At 37.7% G+C, this 12,456-nt stretch overlaps 1 protein-coding gene across 2 annotated transcripts in view; it reads left to right on the forward strand.

The window, feature by feature from the left end:
* The window catches only part of KCNN2 (potassium calcium-activated channel subfamily N member 2), a gene marked incomplete at both ends in the record, with an annotated part of 72,019 nt that extends 59,767 nt beyond the window's left edge, over nucleotides 1-12,252 (forward strand). For both annotated transcript variants that reach the window (XM_082012899.1, XM_082012900.1), the window contains 4 exons: nucleotides 2,594-2,704; nucleotides 5,263-5,390; nucleotides 10,001-10,070; nucleotides 11,965-12,252. In XM_082012899.1, coding sequence (XP_081869025.1) covers nucleotides 2,594-2,704; nucleotides 5,263-5,390; nucleotides 10,001-10,070; nucleotides 11,965-12,252 — 597 coding nt within the window. The remainder of the gene's footprint in view (nucleotides 1-2,593; nucleotides 2,705-5,262; nucleotides 5,391-10,000; nucleotides 10,071-11,964) is intronic.
* Between the last annotated feature and the right edge of the window lie 204 nt (nucleotides 12,253-12,456).

Below are 12,456 nucleotides of genomic sequence, written 5' to 3' on the forward strand. Positions count from 1 at the left end.
CTGTAACATAGAATAATAATTAGCATTATGTACTTTAAGTGGAATTTCAATCTTATTCCTGTTAGTTGTTTAAAGAATGAGTGTAATTTGTTTTCCTTCAAGGTACTGTGAAACGTAAACATGCAGATAGTATAATACTTCCTTCTTTTGCAGAAATGCTAAAAGAGCTCATTTTCATATCCTGAGATCCCGTCATATCCCACAAAGCCGAGAGAGGTAACCTGGATCCAGAACACCTTGCTGTTGCAGTAAGCTGTTCTGGAAAAAGGAAGATAGCAGTGCATATACACCATAGAGGTGGTTGTCACAGCTTGCTGGTGACAGTATTCTGCTGCTGCAGACAGTGTCTTTCATGTGAGATATAAAGCTACTATTTTTTACAGCATTTGGCCCTTACAACTCCTGTGCTGCTCTGAAAAGGTCCGAGACTTCATCGCAAAGGTTGGAATAATTTCAGTGCAAACCAAATTCCTTTTGTCTGTCCGTATTCCTCTAGGCTTTTTTTGAGGGGCTAGGAAGGGGGATCTAATATTTCTCTCCCCTGGTAACTGGGCATAAACAGCTGTTTTGTGCTACTTTGTCAGTGGTGTCTGTATTAATAATCTTGTTCCATTTTAGCATTCTTCCTGTAAGCAGGCAGGACTCAAGTTATGTCATTAAATCAGCATCTGGCCTCAGTTATCCTGACGTACTGGGCCAAAAGATGTGTGCTTTTCTCTTCATGTTCTTGCTATTGTATAGGGTAATTTATTTATTTATTTGCCCACAGAGAAGTCGTCTGCATATTGCCACTTGACCCCTGCCCTCCTTCACAGGAAGGAGACCAAAGGAGAGCTGCCTATTTTTTGGGGAGGTAGGGCATATGGTAGAACATCTCCTGCCTAGTCCTCTTCTCAGAAGGCTCGGTGCATTTCTCAACTGCTCAGCCTTAAGATGCATTGGCTGTCTTCTTCCTTTTTAACTCATAGTGGGATCTGGAGAAGCAAAGGAACTTACAGCCCTGTTTTGACTCATCTCATGGAGAGAGCAAGACTTCAAGTAAATTTCCATGAACTTCTGCTGACGCAGAGTTGGAGAACAGAGGGAGGGGGAACAGCAAAGCTAGAAAGCTTAGTATTGAGGACAGGGGAGAAGGAGGTAATGCAGCAAAATTACAAGGGACTCATTCTAGGCAATGTTGAGAGCTGTTGGAGATAGAATCATTGATAGGTGAGAACTAATTGCAGAGAATTAGGTGTTTGTGAGGGAGCAGCTGGATTTCTTGGAACAATCTACCAGTGGAATGGAGAATTAATTAATTGGAGACTTTCACAAAATTCATTGGGTGCCTCAGTAAGTAAGCAGAGAGAGCAGATTTTTTTTTTTGAGGACACTACATGAATAAGGGTTTCCAAAGAATTAAATTATTTTGCAGTCTCGGTGTGTTTATTAATGGAATTTGTATTTTGGAAGCTAGATTTGGAGATTTCTTCTGGATTTGCTGGAGAGAGTAAGGCAGTTATAGAGGTGGGAAATGGAGAGATAGTAAATTAGTTGGAGAAATTCAGAGAGTGGAAGAAAGCTCTGCAAATGCAAATGCGGTAAGCTTCAATGTACAACAAGAGATTGCTTTATACTGGAGAGTAACGGACACAGATGCAATAACAACGAGATTGGTGTGAACCTGCAAGTTAAACACAGCCTCGTATATTTAATGTAATTTTTCTGCTTTAAAAAAAAAACCTGTAAAAATTTGTTGGTTTTTTTTAAAATACTTTGGCAGCAGAATTTTTTAATAGTGTAAATGATAGCTCTAGATATGTACAATGTCCTTTCCTCACCCCCCAAAAAACTATTTAAATTTGTGATGCTGACAAAGGCATGGTTATTTCAAAAGGACAGGCACCTACTGGCTTTGGCCTGTTGTGAACATGCATGTCCATGTATGTATATGCATATGCATACATATACACAGCAAAATTAGAAAATTTATATTTTCTCCAAGTTTTGAAGAAATGGTCTTGTGTATGTGTGCTATTTTAAATGGTAATAAGAATAGCAAAAATCTATCAGAAAAGATCATTGAAGGACTCAGAGAATAACAAGGAAGTATACTGCAGTGATTAAATGCTAAATTTATTATTATTTCTAGGCCCTACAAAAATTCCTAAGAAACTTTTCTTTTTTTGTATGATAAGTATTAATCTAATCTTATTTCCTCTTTAGCAATTGCTGTAACTGTGAAACAATTGTTAAAAACAGGATATTCTGCATTTATTTACTAATATTCTGGGTTTTAAAAGTTGTTTTTATCATCCCCTTTTTTTATGCACTAGAAATGGGATGTGTTCAAATTTCCAAACCCTGCAGAAAAAAAGCAGAACTTTTAAATGATGCTGCTCACTAATTATTTTGATGCCTTGACAGTTTACCAGCCTGTAATTACTGACTTTTCCCATTACTCTGAACTGAAATAGCTGTAGCGTGTTCACTATATTTACCAGGGATGAATCACCTGATGCCTGCCATACTTCTACAGCAAAGGAGAAACTTACACTAAAAATTCTGCAAAATGCAGTAGTAACATCTCGGGGGTTTGTTTTATTGTTTTCAGGGTGCTGGGTGCACTGCACTGGTGGTAGCTGTGGTGGCAAGGAAATTAGAACTTACCAAAGCTGAAAAACATGTGCATAATTTCATGATGGACACCCAGCTAACTAAAAGAGTAAGTCACACTTTATATTCGCAACTGAAAAGGAAATGTGTGTTAATTTATTTCTGCATTTGTTTTAAATAGTGTCCTGCTCCGTTCTCCTACTGAACTTTTTCATGGGTGTGATTTTGCACGGAGAAGGAATCTAATCCCTTGAGCTTTTTTCTGAATTGAGGGCAACTGCAAGTTCTCAGCAGATTTTGAGGATTTGAATATTATTCTGTAGATGATCCTTGCAGCTAGAAGGTAGTTAGTATTACCAACAGTTAAACACTGTGAAACTGAAGACTATTATATTAAATTAAAAAAACTTTCATGTAGCATATGAGAAGAATATATAAATTTTTTGTACCTAAAATAGGTGAAATGACTGATATATACAAGAATTTCAAGCTATGAAGGACATTCTTAAGAACAAGACGTATTTATAGTTTGTGAGACAGTCTTTCCAATTGCTTTGTGTACTCAACACAGGATTCACTTAGCAACACACAGTACTGAAGTGCCTGGGTAGGTGTTTGTAGACAATAATATTTTTACAAGAAATTATTTAAAAAAACCCTCTAGAAGTCACTAGAATTCATAAAAATATTTTAAGATTTTCCTCATGAAATATAATTTAAATTGCAATAACATCACAGAAAATTAAAGAATGCAGCAAACAAGGCAATAGAAATCCTTTACTGAAATAAAACAGGTCAGCATTGAGGGAACAATAAAATGAATAGGAGCTACACCATCCTCTCAGCTTGTTTGATCTTTGTTATTGAGAAAAGCCAATATGGAGAGGAAGGTCCTCCTCATATTTATGACAGGAACTCAGCAGAGCTTGTCCTTGCTGTTGGGTGGAGAGGGGTGTCAATGCCTGCGCTGGAAGCCACGGCTGTGCTCCAGGTGGGAAGGAGGTTAGCAGCCTTAGCCCAGGTCCGTGCAGTAGTGCATTGCTGCGCTGCCACAGGTCCTCTGCTGTGGAGAGCTGTGTCACGTCTCTACATGCTGTCTTTCCAGGACACGTCATCACACTGCTGTGGTGGTGCTGGCTCCCTCATGTCTATGCTGATCACCACTAACAGCCTGTATCTCCCCTAAGCGGTCATGGTGGGGAAGGACTAAGGATGAGTGGGAAGGCAGTTCCTATATAGGTATAAAGGGTGTCTGCCTTGAAGTGTCTATCTGAGCTTGATTTACACACCTCTTATAGTCAGTGAAGGTCCTGTTGATACCAGACCACAGACAACGATTTGTCCCTTCCTAACATAGGCACTTTTCTAGTGTCATCTGACAGCTGAGCTCAAAATGTCTTTCCAGAGGGAAAAAGGTTTTGTAAAGATTGGCCAGATTTTGAGTGTGGTGTCCATTTGTGCCTTTTAAAGTTTATTTTATTCAGCTACCATTCATATAAATCTAATAGAATTCTTCATATAAATCAGTCTAATACTGTATCCAAGTGGCACTTTGGTAGCTTCAAACTCATGAAACTCAAAGCGCATGAAGAGCAAACCAAGCAAACAAACAGGAGATGCACATCAGGTCACAAATCAGTTACATAGATACTGAGGAGGTTTCCTTACAACCTGAAGATAGCTATGCCTTGTGGAAATGCAAGGACTAGGTAGAGATTGTGAGGAGGTCTTTAAAATATGATTGTGCTTCCACTGAAGTCAGAACCAAGGTTCTACAACAGTTCTACAGGTACAAGGTAGGGACCTCTTGCTGGGAAGAGCTACTGCATGGCATTCCTGAAATCCCTTTACCCAGATGTTGACGTAGCTCTGACGCTGCAGTGACTGGCATGATATAAAGTGGGAGGGAGAGAAAATAAAGATGAATAATAAAGACAGTTTTCCTTTGCAAGTAACGTAGTCATTCTGTCATTAGTCAACATTGTATTGAATTTGTTTGTCTATTGTTTTCAAGCATTTTTGAAAATTTTGTAGGGCCTAAGAAGGAACTGTAGGTACTCTTACCTTTAACATTTTATGCAAAGCCTCGTTTAAAAAAAATTCAAAGCATGTATGAAATAGAACACTGGCCACATTAATTGACAAGATTTTTTTTAATCTCCTTGGAGAATGGTAAAAAAGAAACAAGAATAAAAGTGTAAACAAAAAAAGAAAAAAGTATCTTCAAACAGCTCTGGAAATTTAAAAGACTGTTAAATTGCTAAGAGAATTAAGAGGTACTAACCACAGAACAAGAAAGAGAGAAGTTTTATGATCCTATCAAATAGATTTAATTAATTACTATACAGATAATGCAGTAGTATTTCCTCACTGTAATTTATATTGCCAGAAACACCAAATGGTGCTAACTCTTCAAAGAGGGACAAATTATTCCCCGATGCAAAGAGAGTTGGTCCCAATATTGCTTTTATATGTAACATGGAAATTACTCAGCAGTCGTCTTGGTCCAGTTACTGCTTTCTGCCCACAGTGCTGCAGCTTCTTGAGGTACCCACTTCCCACAGTTAGGCAGAGTCTTAAGTGCTTTAGAAAGAGTTTATACCAGGAAAGAGAAAATATGCCATAATGCTACTTTTTTCAGCCTGGTGTTTTTCTTTTATTAAACAGGTGAAAAATGCAGCGGCCAATGTACTCAGGGAAACATGGTTAATTTATAAAAACACAAAGCTGGTTAAAAAGATAGACCATGCAAAAGTAAGGAAACATCAGCGCAAATTCTTGCAAGCTATTCATCAGTAAGTACTCTTTTGCCTTGGTTTTCCTCTCCAGGTGTTTTCTCTCTTAGGTTGCCTCTCCTTAATAGTCATTCTTAGTCCCATGTCCTGTCCTGCCCCCTCCTTTCTCTCCTCCCTCCACCCCCCACCTCCTCATAGAACATTGCTCTTGATGTTGTCTTACTCATAGAGTAAGACAAAGATAAGGTTTTACTGTATTACCTGTTTACAAAAAAATAAAAAAGTATGCTGGCTGTGTATGTCCAATATGGAGTAAATCAAACTTGGGGTTTTTTTTTTTAGAAGTTTCCTGTGTTTCTTGAATAATCCAAAACTTTTTTGTCTTTTTTCACTGAGACTATCCTTTGTTGTTATGTATTTGCTTACAGGTAGTAAGATACAAGCTACAACAGACAGAAGAAAATGAAAAAAATTTCATTTTTAGTAGATGTTTTAATAATTTAGAATCAGAATGACATGATAGAAGAAAGCCTATGAGTGTGTATGTAATGTTTAATGAAAAGAATATGCACGAAGCGTCATTGTACAGTCCAACAGCAATTAGTTGCCTCTCTCCTCCATATAGTCTCAGTACGTAAATCCAAATGTTGGTATGTCAGCTATGACCCCTGACAACCATTCTACAAAATGGGAGTATATGCTAACAGCCATTGTGTGACCTTTGAGCACCTCTGGCATGATTCAGATGAGTTCTTGCTCTCTACTGAAATCTTAAGGGATTGAAAACAAACCTGAGAACTGTAACCAGTAGTAGGATTAAGCTCAATTATGGTATTACCAGACTGTAAGTATTTATCTAACATTTATAATACGTATTTGTTGTAAAGCACAGCAAAACCAGCAGAACTGCACAATGTTTCAGTTATTCTTCCTTGGACTGTATGGAAGAAAAAAAGAGACGTTTGTCCTCGGGAACCACAGATTCTACCTGAGGAATGATCAGGACCCATGCCACTATTTGTCTGCTCTATTCAATGTCCCCATCCAGACTGAGGCAGCCATTTGTACAGCCTATGAAATTAGTTTCCATAAGATACTGGGGAGATGTAGATAAATTAAGTAAGTTTAATTTCAAACTGATGTTTTGATAACTTTTGAGTGTGGGTCTGTGTCTGAGCCAACCTGTGAGGAGATGTGAGGGAAGCATCCATCATGAAAAGAACACCTATGTGTCATCATGCAGGAAAGACAGGAAGGAAATGCCAGGTTATCATATTTCCCATTAGTAAATTTAGGCTAACAGTCATTGTTCTTTTGTTTCATAGCAATGTTTTAAAGACATGGGTAGCTAAGCTTAGGGTATGAGGTATTTTATAAACCTTGATTACTATATTATATTTAGCAAACTTGCAGGATTACATATTACTGTGCTATTGCAAAAATACTTGAAGGAATAAAAAGACAAGGCATTTTTATGTGGATATAAGAAGTATATTTTCCCAGTTTGGTCATCATGCTTAGCTTAAAGAATTGGGGGGTGGAGAGGAGTGGCAGGGGTTCTGGGATAGAGGATGGCATGTCCTGTGCATCCTTTGCTGGACTTGAATCCTTGATTGCCAAGGTTATTCCTTAACATTTTAACTTCGCTATTTATTTTGTGTCTCTCTGTGTCTGTGTGTGTGTGCATGTGCACACATGTTCAGAGAAGAACCTAAAAAGCACAGCAGGCTCGATCCGTAGCTTTACATATCGTCCAAGTCCAGAAGAACTTCACAGGATGGAAAGTGGTGTTCTGCACCTGCCTTAAAAATTCATTAATCAGATGGGGTGAAGAAGGTGGCAGCAGTAATTTTTTCCTAGCTGTGCCAGCCAACTTTTGAACAGCTATGTTAGTAACGTGTTTCCCTCTGTCCTTTAGCACTTCGCATCCCATTCCCAAAACTTTTGTATTTAAGGGAAAAAAACCCAGATAATTTTCTCAATATGCTGAAGAATGTGCCATGTATGAAAACATTGCTTTAGCAGTTTGCTTTCTTCCAGCTGTAGCAGAGTAGATGGGTGCAAATTATGTTTTCTCCCTTTGCATCTTTGAACTTTTCTCAAGTGACTCATGGTGGTATATGGCTCTTTTCCATCTTTCTGCATTCTTAGGTTTTTATGGGTCCCCCTCCTTCACCTTTCCAACCATTTCACTGGAGACAAAAATAAAAGGACTGAAGTTTCAGGGACAGTTTCGTACAAGAAAACGGAGCAGATCATGATAACAGTCTCAAACTCACAGTCACAGCTCTAAAACTGCCTTGAGGTGGTCTGGGTTTTTTGCTTCTCATACAGGCTAAATAAGGTGAAGGTGAAATCTACCGACAATAGTTAGTGGGAAGGTATGAAGCTATTGCAGATTCCTCCTTCAGATTCCTCCTTCATGAATGCTTCCACCTCAGGCAGTTACTGATTGAAAGAAGTAGCAACTCCCTAGGACTTCCCACCTGCTGAATCGAGCCCACTGTGCTCATTTGGTTGTTTTAGTATATTTTACAGTTTGTTTTCTTTTGTTTTGTCTTTTTATTTCAACAAAATGAAAATAGAGCTCGGAAGTAAGTTGTATAAGCTGTTCCTTTCTAAATTTGCAGAATTTACCACTGTCTGCATGCAAAAAATAGAGTCTTTTTTTGTGAACTTCAGTGGTCTGATTGCTGCCATGGAAATGCGATCCAGAATCATGATCTTTTGCTGTGATAAGTGAAGTTCATAAAATCAAGTTGTTTCATACTTTCTCTTAATGATTTTAGGAAAGAAAGTCTGATGGTTTTCTTTAAATCCGGCTGCTGCAGCTAAAGACTTGCCATTACCTAGAGATAGATTTTTACCATCTGTGATAGGTATTGGGTTGGTTACCATCAGGAATTTTCATGTTGGTGTCAGCTGGTACTTTGTATTGCTACAATAACAATGGATTTCTTGGATTTTAAAAATTAAAATACTAACTGGCAAACAGATGAGTCAATGAATCTTAAGAAAAGCAGAAAACACATATTCTGCAAATTATCTGAGAGATGCTCACCAAAACTAGGTGTTAGATGCTCACCATGACTAGGGTTGTCATTCTCCAGTCAAATCATTACATGCTTATGTTTGAGTAATTATTCTGTTCTGAGACTGTAATGATATAACTCCATACCTTGGAGACCTCTCCATATTTTTTACTTTAGAATAGCTCCAGCTCTTAGCTTCTGAAAGCACCATACTGCATTTATGTTGCTCTGCATTTATGTTGCTCTCTGAAGGATGCTTCCAGGGGAAGAAGAGTGTATGACATTCCAGTAACAAGTGGCTGGAATGTCAATTTTATGTGAACAATTCTACCTTAGCAGAGTTATTTCCATGTGTTTTAAAAGATATTTCACTCTTCACAACTTATTTTCTCATGGTGGTTAGCCTAGATATGAAAGGAAATGCTCAGTAGTTAAAGATACGAACAGAAACATCCTGATTTTGGAATATCTCCAAGAAGTCTTTCTTTAAACTAGCTTTCTGAATAACATCATCACTGAGAAATAGGCAGAGTATGCACTAGCAACCCACCTGCCACAAAATGCGGCTGAACTTATTTGCATTTGACAGCTAACCAAATGGTTAGATTGGTTGGCCCTTGACATACTAGTAGACTACATGGTATCTTATCACACATTGTTTATAAATTTATATATTGTTTTTAAAAATTCTGTTTCCTGCTTAGAACAGCCACCAGAAAAGTTGTTGAAAGTCCAAGTATTTCTCTGTTGGGAAATGTTGACCAAATGACTCGTACTTAAGGAAGAAATTGCTTATTTGTCAAAATCATATCTACAAACCACTCCTCTAGCAGTTAATCTGAAAAACATGGACTTTGTTTCAGGGAACACATGAGAAACGTCCTGTAAATATCTTTCGGTCTGTGTACACAACTAATAATCATGCAGCTAGGTAGGCATCAAAGAGAAAAATATACCCTTGCTGCTTCTTTCATAGTTTTTCAATGCTGTATTTTAAATAGTGCATTGAAAAGGAATGTCTACTGTAAGTTTAAAATGTATTCATATTTAGATTCCAAATTTTTTAAGAAAATCAAATGTATTGGCAAGCGTGTTGGTTATTTAGCTGCTGGTCAGATGGAAGTTCTGTTTAAAGTAATGAGAAACTCACTTATCACTGTATTTCCATCAGGTTCAAACACCTGCTAACCCAATCCATTTCCGACAGAACAGGGCTAATACCTGTATCTAGTCATGTAGGCATGGGAAGATTCTTGATTGCTACAACATTAATGACAAAAAACATTTGCTCTATGTTTCTTCCTATATCTACTTGTCATGATACTGAGGCTTTGAGGAATGTTTTGGCTTCCTTTCATATAGTCTGGATAAATTGTTATCTCCCTTTTTGAATTTAACTTTGACCATGGCAAGTGGTATTCTCAAGGACATCACATTTCCTTGCTCCCTCCTTTTTTGCGGTGTTGAAGAAGCATGCTTCTCATTGTAGCAGGCACATGACCAGTTCTGACTTTACACAAAGTACTCAAGGCATTGTCCATGCAGTTATTTGCTCTTGTAAGTTTTGTGCATGCTTTTTAGAAATCCTAATATGACCACATACACCAAAAAAATCTGACTTAAAATTCCACTCTTTAGATTAAGAAGTGTAAAAATGGAACAAAGGAAACTGAATGATCAAGCCAACACTTTGGTGGACCTGGCAAAGGTTAGTAGGCAATTACTGCTGTTTTAACATTCATCCTTTCAAAATGAAGAGTTTGTAAGTTAAAATGTTGTTCATAATACATGCAAATACTGTTGACAAGTTTGTTACTCGTAGAAAATGAAAATACGTGTGTGTTTTGTGGTAATACCTACTGAGTGAAACATCTTGTTTATGGATCTGACCAAAGTTTGAATGCACCATATTTATTTTTGTTTTGTACCTTTGAAAAAGATTTCTCAATTGAGAGGCTGATCCTGAGGAGCTCCTGAAGTGACTGCAGTGGTCATGGTAAATGCTGAACTGTGAGTGGGCTGTAGTACTGTAGTGCTGCATAGTAAAGAGATTTCCCAACCAGTGACAGTGACTGTGCTGTGAGGCACCATAGTACACAAGCTCCCACACAGACTCTAATTAGAAGTTGTGGTGCTCTATTCCTGTTGTCCTATGCAGCAGTGACTTTGGACAAGTCAATTTAGGTTTGCATTTGTTTAAGTTTTTATAATGAACAATAGCTGCCTACTTTGCTGATACGTCATAAGGCTTTATTAATCTTTTTTAAGCCATTTGAGATGAGGTAGAAGAGGCTATTCAGTTGCAAACTGCTTGTCTATTTTTGCTAGGATTTTTCATTAATATAAAAGAATAACTAGAGAGTTAGATAGCTGAGTTGACAGCATGCCAGGTTTCACATTAGACCTCTGCATTTAACAGTTACTTTGATCTTAACTTGAGGCTACATTAAAGGCATTAATGGGCTTTTCTTAAGGATTTCTTGTACACCTCTTCATGTACCTCAAACCCCTCCTCAATTTAAAGTGCACCAAAGCAAAGATTAAACTCTTCAGTGTTCATTTCCCTTTTGCTTTGGAGAACCACCTGACAACTTCAGTTGCTGAAAATACGTTTCAGTCTAATGCTTCTGGCAACTGCTAAGGACTTCTCAGATACTGTTTAATGTAGACTACTCTGCTTTCAAGGGTTATGCTAGCATCTTGAAATAAGAGGCAGAGAAATGGGTTTTTGACACTGATACTGAAGTGCTTTACGTTTAAGGCAGTCACTCATTCTATTAATTTTCATTCCCTTTGGATAGTTTATAAACTCCAACCAGTTTGTCTACTGAATTACATCCAGTTTTGACCCTAGATTTAAAGTCTAGTCTGAAGTCTCAGTCTATCAGAGGCAGAAATTCAGTCATTATGTTTAACCAGTTCCAAGTCTCTATGAAATAACACATTTCAGATTACATTTTTACTGACCACTACGGCAGTTTGAAGTACACCTTATATACTTGCTGTAACCAAACACTGTGTTGTAAAAGGCAAATAGATTGGGGAACACAGAGAAGCATACAATTGAGTTTTTACTCCTTGCACTACATTTCAAAAACAATCCACCCAACTACTCTAGTACAGCCAATTCAAGAAAACCTGGTCAGTATAAGACGAAAGCAAATGAACAACATTTGTGTTCTGCATAGAAGAATTAGGGTGTTTAAAACCAGTGGAAATACAGAAGAGTCAAAGATGGATCATGGCTTTGGAGCCTTTGGTCTCCTGGTGGCTTACACAACTGACTGTTCACAAAGCTTAGCATTGTGCATTTCTAAGCACCTGAACATCCAAAAAGGTCTGGTCTTTTGTCTAATTCATTTAGACCTTGACATCTAAAGTGCTACTCAAAATATATTACATTTCTGCTTAGTAAATTTAGTAGAAAGTTTATTCTGAATCTACAAGGAAAATTATTTCACAAGACTAGATATTGTTATAATATTTGTATCTTTTTGTTTTGTGAAGTGCAAAAGAGTTTACAAACCCGTGTAGAGTTGTGCTGCTTGTTACAATATTTGTAAGGTCTCTCTAAACCTTTGTTTACATCCTTCTACTTTCAGACTCAAAACATCATGTATGACATGATTTCTGACTTAAATGAAAGAAGCGAAGATTTTGAGAAGAGAATTGTAACTCTGGAAACCAAACTGGAAACTTTAATTGGTAGCATTCAAGCTCTCCCTGGACTGATTAGCCAGACAATCAGCCAGCAACAGAGGGATTTCCTCGAGGCTCAGATACAAAATTATGATAAGCATGTTGCCTACAGTGCTGAACGATCACGATCTTTGTCAAGAAGAAGGAGATCATCCTCCACAGCACCACCAACTTCATCAGAGAGTAGCTAGAAGAGAATACGTTAACCACAAAATAAAGACTTTTTGCCATCATATGGTCAATATTTTAGCTTTTATTGTAAAGCCCTATGGTTCTAACCAGTGTTATCTGGGTTCTGATGTCAGAATCCCGGAAACCTGAACATGTTTTAGGCCAAAATGAGTGAAAACCCTTCTTTTTTCCCCCCTCCTCCTCTCAGATGCACAGCAAATGCA

This window comes from Phaethon aethereus (genome assembly GCF_964289735.1).
Source record: "Phaethon aethereus genome assembly, chromosome: Z".
NCBI lineage: Eukaryota > Metazoa > Chordata > Aves > Phaethontiformes > Phaethontidae > Phaethon > Phaethon aethereus.